Source organism: Enoplosus armatus, chromosome 4 (genome assembly GCF_043641665.1).
Source record: "Enoplosus armatus isolate fEnoArm2 chromosome 4, fEnoArm2.hap1, whole genome shotgun sequence".
Classification (NCBI taxonomy): domain Eukaryota; kingdom Metazoa; phylum Chordata; class Actinopteri; order Centrarchiformes; family Enoplosidae; genus Enoplosus; species Enoplosus armatus.
In genome coordinates, this window is record NC_092183.1 from 862,501 (window position 1) to 875,801 (window position 13,301).

The 13,301-nt window shown below is 46.7% G+C and overlaps 2 protein-coding genes across 2 annotated transcripts; one reads left to right on the plus strand and one right to left on the minus strand.

The window, feature by feature from the left end:
• Positions 1-2,804: 2,804 nt before the first annotated feature.
• LOC139283720 (dickkopf-related protein 4) lies at positions 2,805-6,767 on the plus strand. The gene is made up of 4 exons (XM_070903745.1): positions 2,805-2,927; positions 4,739-4,855; positions 5,174-5,294; positions 6,457-6,767. The coding sequence occupies exons 1-4, from the start codon at positions 2,805-2,807 to the stop codon at positions 6,765-6,767; spliced, it is 672 nt and encodes a 223-aa protein (XP_070759846.1).
• Positions 6,768-8,780: 2,013 nt separating this feature from the next.
• On the minus strand, positions 8,781-12,600 carry ppiaa (peptidylprolyl isomerase Aa (cyclophilin A)). The gene is made up of 4 exons (XM_070903689.1): positions 12,445-12,600; positions 10,277-10,396; positions 9,809-9,981; positions 8,781-9,206 (listed from the first exon to the last, which is right to left on the minus strand). The coding sequence occupies exons 1-4, from the start codon at positions 12,511-12,513 to the stop codon at positions 9,074-9,076; spliced, it is 495 nt and encodes a 164-aa protein (XP_070759790.1). The 5' UTR covers positions 12,514-12,600; the 3' UTR covers positions 8,781-9,073.
• Between the last annotated feature and the right edge of the window lie 701 nt (positions 12,601-13,301).

A 13,301-nucleotide genomic window follows, 5' to 3' on the forward strand; every position in this document is an offset into this window, starting at 1 on the left:
CACACACACACACACAGCAGGTCTGTTTACACTGCTGTCCTCGCTGTATGACGTGGTTCATGTATGTTTGTCCACTCATACATGCAGTCACACAAAGACAAATCTAATATTCAGTCAAACACAAATGAAAGTTTATATTTGATGGTTGGTTGGTTCTGAACCCGACCTGCTGACGTCACGTCTCTGCTGATCACCTCCCAAATCATCCGTCAGTTGTTTCAGACTTCCCTCCTGCTGGTTTCAGAGATCACGTCTCCTCCGCCTGTCAAGAGATATATATATATAATACAGGAGAACGTCAGCAACATCCTGAATGTGTCCAACACTGCAAGAGACAGACACGTCCTGCTTTAAAACTCACAGAGCGTCATCAAGGGGGGCCCACACCCTCCGACTGGGACTGATCAACAAGTAGTGGGTCCACTGAGGTCAGCTGGTCCAGATAGATCCGGTGTCCCTAAGTCTGACTGTAACTCTGTAGTTTTATTGGCTAAATTACAAAAACACTGCATGCATTAATTAATAAAATCAAAAGAAAGAAAGAATTGAGATGCAGCAGCTTCTAACAACATCAAACTAACTTCATCCATTCCTCCCAAAAATATGTATGAATGATATGAAATAAAATGTAAACATTGACGCTGTTTCCATTATTGTTTTTAATGATTAATGAACACGTAAACAAAGAGGACCGCTCAAACAAGTTTCCTCTGACTGCTGTTCGTTGTTACTAATAACTAATAACCTTAATGATGGATCTTTCTAATCAAGTGACCACGAAGACATCTTGCATCCAAATGGTTGTGTATTGTATATTTCTATATTTCTATATTGTCATTTGTAATGTTTTTGTTTCTGTTACCTGCCGAGGGACTATGGACAGAAATTAGCATTCTTGCTAACTCCTGCATGTTTACATCTTGTATTATTATACTGATGTTCATTAACGTGTTCTGTCGCTATCAAATATGTACATGAAGGAAAAAAATAAAAATAAAATGAACTCCCATAAACTCATGAAAGTAAAACGTGACCTGCAGCTTGTTTCAGCTCCAGTCGAAGCTGTCAGACAGTCAGACAGACAGACAGTCAGAGAGACAGTCAGTCAGAGAGACAGTCAGACAGACAGTCAGAGAGACAGACGGTTAGAGAGAGACAGTCAGACAGACAGACAGACAGACAGACAGTCGCTTAGTCAGTCAGACAGACAGACAGTCAGAGAGACAGACAGACAGACAGACAGTCAGAGAGACAGTCAGACAGACAGACAGAGACACAGACAGACAGTCAGAGAGACAGACGGTTAGAGAGAGACAGTCAGACAGACAGACAGTCAGAGAGACAGACGGTTAGAGAGAGACAGTCAGACAGACAGACAGACAGACAGACACTTAGTCAGTCAGACAGACAGAAAGACAGTCAGAGAGACAGATAGACAGACAGTTAGAGAGACAGACGGTTAGAGAGAGACAGTCAGTCAGACAGACAGACAGTCAGACAGACAGTCAGAGAGACAGATAGACAGACAGTTAGAGAGACAGACGGTTAGAGAGAGACAGTCAGTCAGACAGACAGACAGTCAGACAGACAGTCAGAGAGACAGACGGTTAGAGAGAGACAGTCAGACAGACAGTCAGTCAGAACGAAAGTCAGACAGACAGTCAGACAGACAGAAAGTCAGACAGAGAGACAATCAGACAGACAGACAGACTGTCAGACAGACAGACAGACAGACAGACTGTCAGTCAGTCAGTCAGTCAGAAAGAGAGTCAGACTGTCAGACAGACAGACAGACAGACAGACAGTCAGTCAGTCAGTCAGTCAGTCAGAAAGAGAGTCAGACTGTCAGACAGACAGACAGTCAGACAGACAGAAAGTCAGACAGAGAGACAATCAGACAGACAGACAGACAGACAGACTGTCAGACAGACAGACAGACAGACAGACAGACAGACTGTCAGACAGACAGACAGACAGACAGACAGACTGTCAGTCAGTCAGTCAGAAAGAGAGTCAGACTGTCAGACAGACAGACAGACAGACAGACAGTCAGACACACCCGGACACATTCGTTTCTTTTTAAATCCCTGACATCTCTTATTGGTGGAGTGACTGAGACGACTGTTCACCTGTTTGCTGTCGTCATGAAACGGATTCACTTCTGTCTGTTAATCAGCTTTAATCACCTGTAAACACTCACACATCCGGAGACAGGTTCAGCTCTAATGAGTCTTTATGGGGACATTTCAAACCACATTAAGCAAAACCACACACACACACACAGACGGCTCTACCTGTCTCGTGTCTCCAGGTGTGTTTTAATCTCTTTGTGGTCTCTGCGGTGTCACGTATCAAACGTCCCGCCTCGCCTGAGGCCGCGGGGCTTCCAGGAAGGAAGCGAAGGCGGCGCTGTCTCCGCCGACTGATGCGGTCGAGCTTCAAACGCACCTTCAAAACTTCTGAGAAACAGGCAGCCGGATCAGAGGGGAGGGGAGAGGTATATAAAACAAACGCACCTGAAGGCAGCAGCCAGGAGGACAGAGGGTCAGAGCTGAGGGCAGACAAAGACTCAAAAGCAGTTACTGGACAGTTACAGAAACTAATCTAAAGGAGGTTATAGAATATTAATATCTAATAATCAGAGTGGTTATTAGACCAAAGACTCAGAGAGTAAAACGGGCTTAAAGCTGTGAGTCAGTTCAGAGAGAATTCAAGAAGTGAAAGGTCGAGTTTCTGCAGGTTTCCAGAGGATCAGAGGATCCAGCGGTTGATAGTTGATAGAGGAGCGATTGATTGATTAATCGATGGATCAGAGGATGTGGATGTGGCGTAGCGTCCTGTGTATGTCTCTGGTCTGTGGTCTGGCTCTGGACTCCAACACCATCAGATCCTCCAAAGAGACGACCCCGCACAGCTCCGAGCTGCCGGTAAGAAGAAAGAATACTTTACTGTAGTACTTCTACTTCTCCTCCCGCATACTTCAGAGGGAGGTGTTGTACTTTTTACTCCAACATCTGTCTGACAGCTGGAGTCACTGTCCGGTCACACTGAACTGTTGCACAAGAGTAAATAAAATAAAGTGTGTTGAATGCTGCTTACAGTCCTTAACTGGTCCTGAAACAGCCTTCATGTCCTTCATCTGGACTCTTTATGTTCACCCTGTACCTGAGTATGTGAGTCTTCAGCTGATCTGAGACCAGATCTGTCAGCCTGTTGTTTGTTCTAACATATTTCTGTAGTATTGTTGTGCAGCAGTTATACAGTGAACACTTCATTTTACATTTTTATTTTCATAATCAATTCATCCGCTGATTAGAGTTTCTTTTTAGATGTGAAGCGTCACGTTAGCTCGGCGCTCCGACGCCTTGTTTACGGTCACGTGACTCAGAATGAGGCAGGAAGTGAAAGGCAGGACGAGACGGGGGACAGCCGGACTGTGTCATTGAGTCGTCACAGTCAACATGTGTGTGACATCTGGAGTCGTCCAATTCATTCTTAAATTATGGCTAAAAACCTAGTTTAAGGTCACAGTGACCTTTGACCTCTGAGTCAAAAGTGTCACATGTCAAGTGTCCTACCAGCTGTGAGAGTCTGTTCTGTGTCATGGTGCTGAACTACACGTCTTTAAATGTCTTGTTTTGTCCAACAGAAAGACATTCAGTTTGCTGTGATATAAAACAGACAGATGTTTGTCGATTGATTCATTGATTCAGCTCTAATTTCCTGTCCAGTTAAATAATAATAAATCGCTCCATTTTAAACCAGTTGTTTGAAACCTTAAAACGACCCGATGGCCTCAGTGTGGACATGAGCTGTGAAGTGGTTTATTAAAACCGGATTTTTGTCTCTCATATTGTTTCATGTTGAAGGATTTTCAGAGCAGTCGCGTTTTTTTCTTTAATTATCTCGCAACAACTCAACACTGACTCCACTAATGTGTGCAACTGAGGGGTCTTGAAGTCCAATTTGTGGGCTGCTGACTTTAAATACTCATTCACTGTTGATTTATTGTTACCCAACTTTATTGTCCGTATATGATGAATTGTAACTTCACATTGTTACATGTTCATCTGACCTGACCTGTGATTATACAGTGAAGTAATTATACTTTACTTTACTGTGTGAACGCCTGTGAGCGAATTGTATCTCATGTATTTCTGTAAACACACTATAAAGACTCAGCCTGCTGCGAGCTGTTAGCCTGCTGCGAGCTGTTAGCCTGCTGCGAGCTGTTAGCCTGCTGCAAGCTGTTAGCCTGCTGCGAGTTGGTAGCCTGCTGAAGGCTTTTAGCCTGCTGCGAGTTGTTAGCCTGCTGCGAGCTGTTAGCCTGCTGCGAGTTGTTAGCGTGCTGCGGGCTGTTAGCCTGCTGCAAGTTGTTAGCCTGCTGCGGGCTGTTAGCCTGCTGCGAGTTGGTAGCCTGCTGCGGGCTGTTAGCTTGCTGAAGGCTTTTAGCCTGCTGCGAGTTGTTAGCCTGCTGCGGGTTGTTAGCCTGCTGCGGGAAGTTAGCCTGCTGAAGGCTTTTAGCCTGCTGCGAGTTGTTAGCCTGCCGGCTGTTAGCCTGCTGGCTGTTAGCCTGCTGCGAGTTGTTAGCCTGCTGCGGGCTGTTAACCTGCTGCCGGCTGTTAGCCTGCTGCCGTCTGTTAGCCTGCTGCTAGCTGTTAGCCTGCTGGCTGTTACTTGTTGACCTAGATGTAGTACTTATCTGAGGTCCTAACTGTGACATCACCCTGTCCATCAGGATCGTTCCCATGGCGACCAGGTGGAGCGTCCTGTACGCCGCCGGACGGAGACGACGTTGAACTCCAATCGAGGACAAACACCTCCATGTTCCACACCTGACTGCTACATACCTCAGGTCAGAGACAGACAGTCAGAGAGAGACAGACAGTTAGACAGAGAGACAGACAGACAATTAGACAGAGAGACAGACAGTTAGACAGAGAGAAAGACAGACAGACAGAGACAGACAGACAGACAGAGAGACAGACAGACAATTAGACAGAGAGACAGAATTTTTAAACCATCTCATGTTTGTGCTGATGAAGATGAAGACTGTGAGATGAAATTGAAACCTCCAGAAAAGATTATTTAGTCAAACTTCTATTTCCAGCAGTCACAAATGAGCTTTCACTCTCGATGATTTTAATGATCTATATATCTATATATCTATCAGAGGGGAGGATGCAGTAACAGAGCTCAGAGGACATCGTCCTCCCAGGACAGACAGGTGGACAGACAGGTGGACACAGAGACAGACAGACAGAGCAACACCGACGTCTTCAACAGGACAAAAGGTGAGTGACTGGAAGTCAACTACGAGTCCCAGAGTGCACTGCTTTGGGAAACATCCAGTGAGACAGTTTTAGGACCAGTGGTGGAAAGTAACTAAGTACATTTACGGCACTTGAGTACAGAGGTACTTGTACTTTACTTGAGTATTTCCATTTCATGCTATTTCATACTTCTACTGCACTACATCTCAGAGGCAATATTGTACTTTTTACTGCACTACATTTGCCTGACAGCTTTACAGTCCTTCACCCCCTTCCTGTCTGTTCAGGACCCTGTTCAGGGCCCCTGTATAGGACTCTGTTCAGGACCCCTGTTTAGGACCCCTGTTTAGGACCCCTGTTCAGGGCCCCTGTTTAGGACCCTGTTTAGGACTCTGTTTAGGCCCCTGTTTAGGACTCTGTTTAGGACCCCTATTCAGGACCCTATTCAGGACCCCTGTTTAGGACCCTGTTTAGGACTCTGTTCAGGCCCCTGTTCAGGCCCCTGTTTAGGACCCCTATTCAGGACCCTATTCAGGACCCCTGTTTAGGACCCTGTTTAGGACTCTGTTTAGGCCCCTGTTCAGGACCCCTGTTCAGGGCCCCTGTTTAGGACCCTGTTTAGGACCCCGTTTAGGCCTCTGTTCAGGACCCTGTTCAGGGCCCCTGTTTAGGACCCTGTTTAGGACTCTGTTTAGGCCCCTGTTTAGGACCCTGTTCAGGAACCATGTTCAGGGCCCCTGTTTAGGCCCCTGTTCAGGGCCCCTGTTTAGGACCCTGTTTAGGACCCCGTTTAGGCCTCTGTTCAGGACCCTGTTCAGGGCCCCTGTTTAGGACCCTGTTTAGGACTCTGTTTAGGCCCCTGTTTAGGACCCTGTTCAGGAACCATGTTCAGGGCCCCTGTTTAGGCCCCTGTTCAGGGCCCCTGTTTAGGACTCTGTTCAGGACCCCTGTTCAGGACCCCTGTTCAGGGCCCCTGTTTAGGACCCTGTTTAGGACTCTGTTTAGGCCCCTGTTTAGGCCCCTGTTTAGGACCCTGTTTAGGACCCTGTTCAGGAACCCTGTTTAGGCCCCTGTTTAGGACCCTGTTTAGGCCCCTGTTTAGGACCCTGTTTAGGCCCCTGTTTAGGACTCTGTTCAGGACCCTGTTCAGGACCCCTGGTGATGTCTGTATCTCTGTCTTCAGCTCCAGAGATGTCCAGCTGTGTGCGGTCCGGTGACTGTGCAGCCGGTCTGTGCTGTGTCCGGTATCTGACCGGTAAACGGTGTCAGAGGATCCCGGTGGAGGGCGAGGCCTGTCTGCTGCGAGGGTCCACCAAACTGAGGAGGAAGCTGGGACGCTGCGACTGCGAAGCAGGGCTGTCCTGCACCGCCGTCAGCCGGGCGGAGTCAGGAAAAGCCAAGGGCCAGGGGGTGTGTCAGCCCCGCCAGAGACAGGGCCAGAGGAAAACAAGGCATTCTGGGAAGAAGAGGAGGACGGCGGAGAGAAGCTGCTGACAGATTCATTATAAACATTTATACTTTAATTTAAACCTCGCTTCAGTTTGTAGAATAAGATCGTTGATGTGAAAGTACTGAGTCCTCCTCATCATCACCATCACCATCATCATCATCACCTCTGGCGGCCATGTTGGAGGGCCGGGGCCTGACTGTGTTTACATCATGTTAGCTTGTTGTCTAGCTCAGCTGATCATCACTGACTGTTGCTGTCACATCTGAGAGATGAACTTTTCCCTCCACATGGAGCCACAGGAGAGCAGTGCCCCCCCACCCCCCCGAGGTCCGGGGCCCTTCAGAGGGGCCCTCAGTGAGAAGTCACACAAATCTTCTCCATTAGTTATTTTAGTAATTATTATACGTATATTAAAATAAAGAGTATGACTGCTGTTATCTCCTTGTGTTTGAAGTCATAGAGAGAGCGCTTTAACAAACATGGTTATAATAATAATAATAATAATAATAACAGACCTTCTTTATACAGCACTTTTCAAAACGAAGTTACAAAGTGATTTACAGATAAAACTGGATTAAAACATTTCAGGAAACAATGAGGCAAAACATAAATAAATCAATCAGCAAAGGATTTCATCTTTTACATTTGACATTTTAGAGGAATGTTATTTCTGGCATCACTGGTTTCCATAGTTACAAGTCGTGTTCATGTTAAGAGACTCACAGCAACTATTATTTGTCTGAATTCAGTGTGTAGACTTGCTCTGTATACACGAACACTACTGGCTGCTAACAGTCCCACTTCTGGGTGGATGGATACACTAATGTTCGTCAAGAAATAGTTCCAACATGTAACTAAAACCACAAACTAGTTTCCTTTTCTTTCATTTGTACAAAAACTTTTGTTTTTGTACACATGAAACAAACAAAATGCAACTGGTTCATCAGTGAACTTTGGACAGAGCCAGGCTAGCTGACGCTCAGATCGACAAAATCAGGTGAATCTCTGTTGCTTTAAACGAGTGTCGAGCTGAACACCGTGAAGCTAAGAGCTCCCTCTGCTGGAGACTTGAAATACTCACAGTATCACTGAATATACATCATAGACGCAGTAGTGGAAAGTAACCAAGTACATTTACTGTAGTACTGTACATTCTGCGTGAGTGCTTTTACTTGTGGTACTTTATATTTTGATGTCAATCTTTTGTACTTTTACTTATCACAAATGCAGGACTTTTACCAACAGTATTGCTACACTGTAGTAGCAGTACTTTAACTGAAGACGTGATCAGTTTAGTTTTTAATTGATATTTTATCACAACGCGTGCTCTGGAGTTTAGTTTGATAGATGCGGACTCATCGTGGGCTCAGAGGAACGTGCCGGTTTAAAACAGCTGTCCCAGATTTGAACAGGGGGCGCTGCTCTCGGATCAGTTCTATAAGATGCATCTTCATCTTCTCCAGCTCTGAGCATGTGTTCATTTGGCCAATGGAAACTTCTAGATGTCCAAAAACGAAAGTTCTAAAACTTAACTCTAAACTTTTAAAATGTTTCTGGAAGGTGCTTCAGCTTCCCAACTAGCATCAAGCAGCCTCCTAACTGTTCCAGGCGGAGCAGGTTTGGTGAAATAGTGACATTTTATCTTCAGACCAGAGTGAAAACCTTTTCCCTCCACTTCTTGTAGATCTCAGTGGTGTTGTGCTAAAAACTACGAGACACAGTATTAACATTTGCAAGCAGCATCGCATGACCTCCGCAAACAGACGCTACAGCACATTCTGAAATCTGTGCAAAACACTAATAATGAAAGCAGAGTATTTGTACTGCTACTCTTTAAGCACAGTGTCCAGTGCTGCCCAGCAGGTGTCACTGTTCATCCTGAGGAGTTCAGTTAATCTCCAGTAAGAGACTGGTGGCGTTCAGGTGTTTCCACCATGTTTGTTCAGTGACAATGAACACTGACACTAACACCCTTCAACAACCTGTAGAGATAAACATGACCGTCCTGAATAAGTTGCAGTTTTCTATGCGGTCAAGAAACGAGAAGCACACACGTGTCAATTGTCAAGGCAACTTTTATTTTCTTCTTCATTTTTTTTGACTTAACAAAAAAAAAAAAAAAAAAAACCGTTGGGACTTTGTGGAAAAAAACGTTAATGCAAAAGAAACTTTCAAAGGCAAAGTCACAAATGCAGCAACATGATCTCAACAAGAACAGAATAAAAAAGGGGGGACAGGGAGGGGATCAGTTGAATCTCCATCAATAGGAATGTTGAATGGCAGGTGGGGGGAGGCTGGAGCCTACAGGGGTGTGGCTACAGGGCGAGCAGAAAGGGTTAATTACTGGAGCTCAGAGCTGCCCACAGTTGGCGATGCAGACCTTGGAGTTGGTTTTGCCGCTCTGGCTGCCTTTGGACTCCATCTCCCGGACCACGTCAAGCCCCTCGACCACCCTCCCGAACACCACGTGCTTCCCGTCGAGCCTGCGGGACGACAGGTCATTGAGACAGACGATGAGCGATGCAGCAACAAATGGAAGCAGTTATCATTGCCAACCAATCAGATGTCCTGATGAAGTCATGTACGCACAGCTGATAGGTTGATGTAAAATAAAGACGTCACTGTCAGAGTTATGTATCAAACACGACAAATGAGATCTGGAGTTTTATGGACATTTTCTCAAGAGCCGAGTCTCCTCCATCTTTGAAGTTACTGTCCATTATACCACACAACCTCAAAGAAGCTCTTTACCCCTTAGCTCCAATCACCACCTTCCTTTGACCAATTAGAGAACTGGCCCACAAAGTGTGTACTACCTCTATTTTGTATACAGCATCAGTACTAGTACTGGCAGATAAATGCATGACTGGACATCCAAGTTATTAGTTTAATTATTAAAAAGGGAGAATGCTTGGAGACTTTGGAAGTCTGCAGTGTTTAACAGCTTTCTTGCTGGACTTTTAAAGACCCCTTTAGAGACTTTCAATAAAAAGCACCCAACGACAAATCTATCAGACGACCAATCAGCACCAGACACGTGAATGAGCTGCGACAACTGCTACCGGCTCCAGGTGTGTGCTCTTACCACGCCGTTTTGGCTGTGCAGATGAAGAACTGGGATCCGTTGGTGTTCGGTCCGGCGTTGGCCATGGACAGGATGCCGGGACCAGTGTGCTTCTGACTGAAGTTCTCATCAGCAAACTTGTTGCCGTAGATGGACTTTCCGCCAGTTCCATTGTGGTTGGTGAAGTCACCGCCCTGTGTTGAACAAATGAACAACACTCACATTTTAGTTCTCCTGTTTTGGCTTCTCCAACGTGAGTATTTGCCAACAAGCATTTTCAAATTCTAGACAAGAGAATCTGCAGATTCATCAAAAGTGTCAGTTGAAGTCTGAAACTCTTTGAGTTTCTCCAGTGTGACTTTAAATGCCCCGAAACAGAACAGAAGATTCAAATTACAAATAACCTTGCATCGTCACATCAATACACACCCCAGCCCAACTTCAAGAAACAAACCTAACAGGCTAGATTTGGTTTCATGGCTGCATCACCTGGCACATGAAGTCAGGGATGATGCGGTGGAAGATGGAGCCCTTGTAGCCGAAGCCCTTCTCGCCGGTGCAGAGGGCACGGAAGTTTTCAGCAGTCTTGGGCACAATGTCGGCATCGAGCTGCAAAGACAAAACACATCCAAAGTCAGTCAATTTTCATGAGCAAACGGTGTGAAATCAACTGTTTTAGACTGAAAAAAGAAATTTGAAGAGGCAAGAAAAGTTGTGAAATCAGTGAACTAACATTCGGCTTGTTGCCATCTGGCCCCGAGCCAGAGCAGGTTGACAGATACTGTGCACTTTGTTTTGTGTAGCAAGCGATTGTATAACTACACAGAAGGGAAAACCAGCACAACTCTGGTTGCTTACAGTACAACTGTAAGGAGGTAAACTGAGCCACCCTGCAGACATGAAAACCACATCACACCCTTAATTTATCATCCTGCAACTTTGGACATGTGCCATCTTCAAATGAGAACTACAAGCATGTCTGTAGATTTACGCTAAAATTAGCTCGATAAACTGTTAGCAGAAAAATACACCAGACACTGTTTTACTTTGCTCAATTTAAGTTCAACATTAGGTCAAATCAATCTCAGAAACACCAGCTGGAGGGCAGCCGCTCAGCCCATTAAACACACTGACAGATCAGGTAATTGTGCCATGTCATGGTGAAACAGGAATGCAGCATTGCACCACACTGGATATCTGCATGCGCTGCACAGCAGTGACGCTACCATGCAAGTATGTTCAGAGGGAGGGGGCGCAAGGGGGGGGGCTGCAGCAGACAGGCTGGTGAGAGCTGCAGCTGATCTCAGAACAGCACTGTACAGCCTTCCACCTGCTCAGCAGTAACAGAAACCAGACCCTTATAATTTAAGAGCCGTCGGCTCCAGATGCCTCGAAGCTCAGATTACTTGTAGTCATTAATTTTTTTTTATTTATGTGACGTGACAACGTTGGCTGGAGTGTCCCGGGGGCTCAGAGGTTTGGAGCTGTGCACCATTTCAGCTCGAGGTCTTTGGGTTCAGATTTAGCTAGCAGATATATCGGAGACGCCCATAATGGGGCACCGCTACTACTATACACAAAATGGCTGGACGCGTCAGCTAACATGCTAGCAGCTTCTAGCTTGCAGTTGGACGCAGTAAAGAGCGGCTATAAATATCCCGCAGCACAACGGAGCCATTATCATCCATATGGTCTGTTATGTAACATGATGTTCATTCATTGTGGACACTAATGACTAAAGGTACCGCGGTTCTCCGGCCATCTCCCAACATCCGCATTTTTTATCATGCAGATAGCCCCCTCCCCCCCCCCCCACCGCGCCAACACCGTGGAACTTTCCAGAACTGCTCCGTCCATGAACACGGGAACCGGCGCAGTTAGCTTCGACAGCTAAACGCAGCACTTGTTTTTTTACATTTTGCTGTCGCCAAAACGAATCCGCCGCCGCTCCGTTTAGACCGAGAGACCGCAGCTCGCGGACTGGAGTCGTTTCCCGGGCTTGTGTGAAGGCCACGAAACGGTGCAACAAAGAACGGCGCGAGCTGCACGCTGCGCACGAGCTGTTCAGAGTTAGCCTAGCACCGTTAGCCAACTACACGGACAGCGTGCCGCTTTACGACTCAAACACGGGCCGCGGGCCTTCTATGGGCCTCAGCGTGACGGAGGCTAACGTCAATGTTAGCTGCAGTTTCGCATTTTTCAGTCAATTAAAAGCGAGATGTTGGCTGAACAGCTCTATTTGTTACAGCTGGAGCTACAGTTCAATGTCTCATTAATGTCACCCAACAGATTATTTGATAAAATATTACATTATCTACAGTTTAATTGTGAATAACTACAAGTGAATGAAGCTACATCTGCTCTAACGGCGTACCGAACAGTTATCCGGTCCGCGCAGCGCTGGCTCGCAGCCACACACACGTGCACATGGTCGCTTCATGACAGCTCGGCTAACGTCAGCTCCTGGATGCTACATGCTAACTCCAGCGAGCAGCTCAACGCGGCCCAAAGGGACTAAATGCCCATAAAGACACAAAGCAGCGGCGGTGAGCCGAGACCCAGCGGCGTCTCATGACCGCAGGCTAACGTTAACGGTAAGCAGCCCGTCTGACAGCCATTACTCCCGGCTACACGTTGCAACAAAGAGACCGGTTTACCTCCATCACGATCCGGCCTAAGGCAGCACCACCGGAGGTGACATCGAAGAAGACTCTTGGCTTGGCCATTTCAGCAGGCTGAACTGGAGACGGTGGACTGAACGGTTTTCCGGCGAAGGGACACGGGCGGTCACAAGGAACCGAAAAAGATGGAGGAGTGGAAATTAATTTTATATAACACGCCGGTGGGCGGTGTAAAATCACAGCGAGCCAACTGGTAACGCTGGAGGATTTAACTGGCACCCGTTTAGCGAATCAGCTGCCAGAACAGCAGAACCTCCCTTTTTACTGGTCTGTAAATGGACAGACAGATTTCAGGTGTGTTTGATTCTGACATCAGAGTGGGCCGCTCGGGCGGAGATCGGCTGTTTTCAGGCTTTGTCAAACGGCGCGAGGCAGGCAACACCGCCCCGTTTCGTTGTGCCGGTCGAAAAACATGAACTCACGAATACCGGAACAGCGCGCGCCAAGGATCATTGACAGCTCGGGCGTCCAATACGTGCAGCGCACGCGGTGGACGGACGTCAAGTCCAGCAGTCTGTGCGCGTTCCAGCTTTCAAGGGAAAATGTGGGTGCGCGATCACGCGGTCAGGGCGCGGCCCGTCCTGCTCTCCGCACAAAGAAAGAACAAAGTTCAACGGAAAGTTTGTGTTTGGTGTTTAAAACAGACTCAGACTAACGTCTCTTTCCCGCCTTTGACCGGCAGTTTACCTGCGCTGCGGAACTGGAATCTTTGATATACGGATGATCTGAGACTGAGATATGAGGCCAAACTAAAGTTGAAATATTCAGTCTTAACAACACATGAACTCCCGGTTCTCTAAAGATGTCAGTTTTATAACAGGGTTTTGTGGTAT

Coding starts and splice junctions, on each gene's coding strand:
- LOC139283720 (XM_070903745.1), top strand. CDS start 2,805: ATGGATCAGAGGATGTGGATGTGGCGTAGCGTCCTGTGTATGTCTCTG. Junction 2,928..4,738: donor CGCACAGCTCCGAGCTGCCG/GTAAGAAGAAAG, acceptor CCTGTCCATCAG/GATCGTTCCCATGGCGACCA. Junction 5,295..6,456: donor CGTCTTCAACAGGACAAAAG/GTGAGTGACTGG, acceptor CTCTGTCTTCAG/CTCCAGAGATGTCCAGCTGT.
- ppiaa (XM_070903689.1), bottom strand. CDS start 12,513: ATGGCCAAGCCAAGAGTCTTCTTCGATGTCACCTCCGGTGGTGCTGCC. Junction 10,397..12,444: donor TAGGCCGGATCGTGATGGAG/GTAAACCGGTCT, acceptor TTGTCTTTGCAG/CTCGATGCCGACATTGTGCC. Junction 9,207..9,808: donor TGCACAGCCAAAACGGCGTG/GTAAGAGCACAC, acceptor GTCGTCCCGCAG/GCTCGACGGGAAGCACGTGG.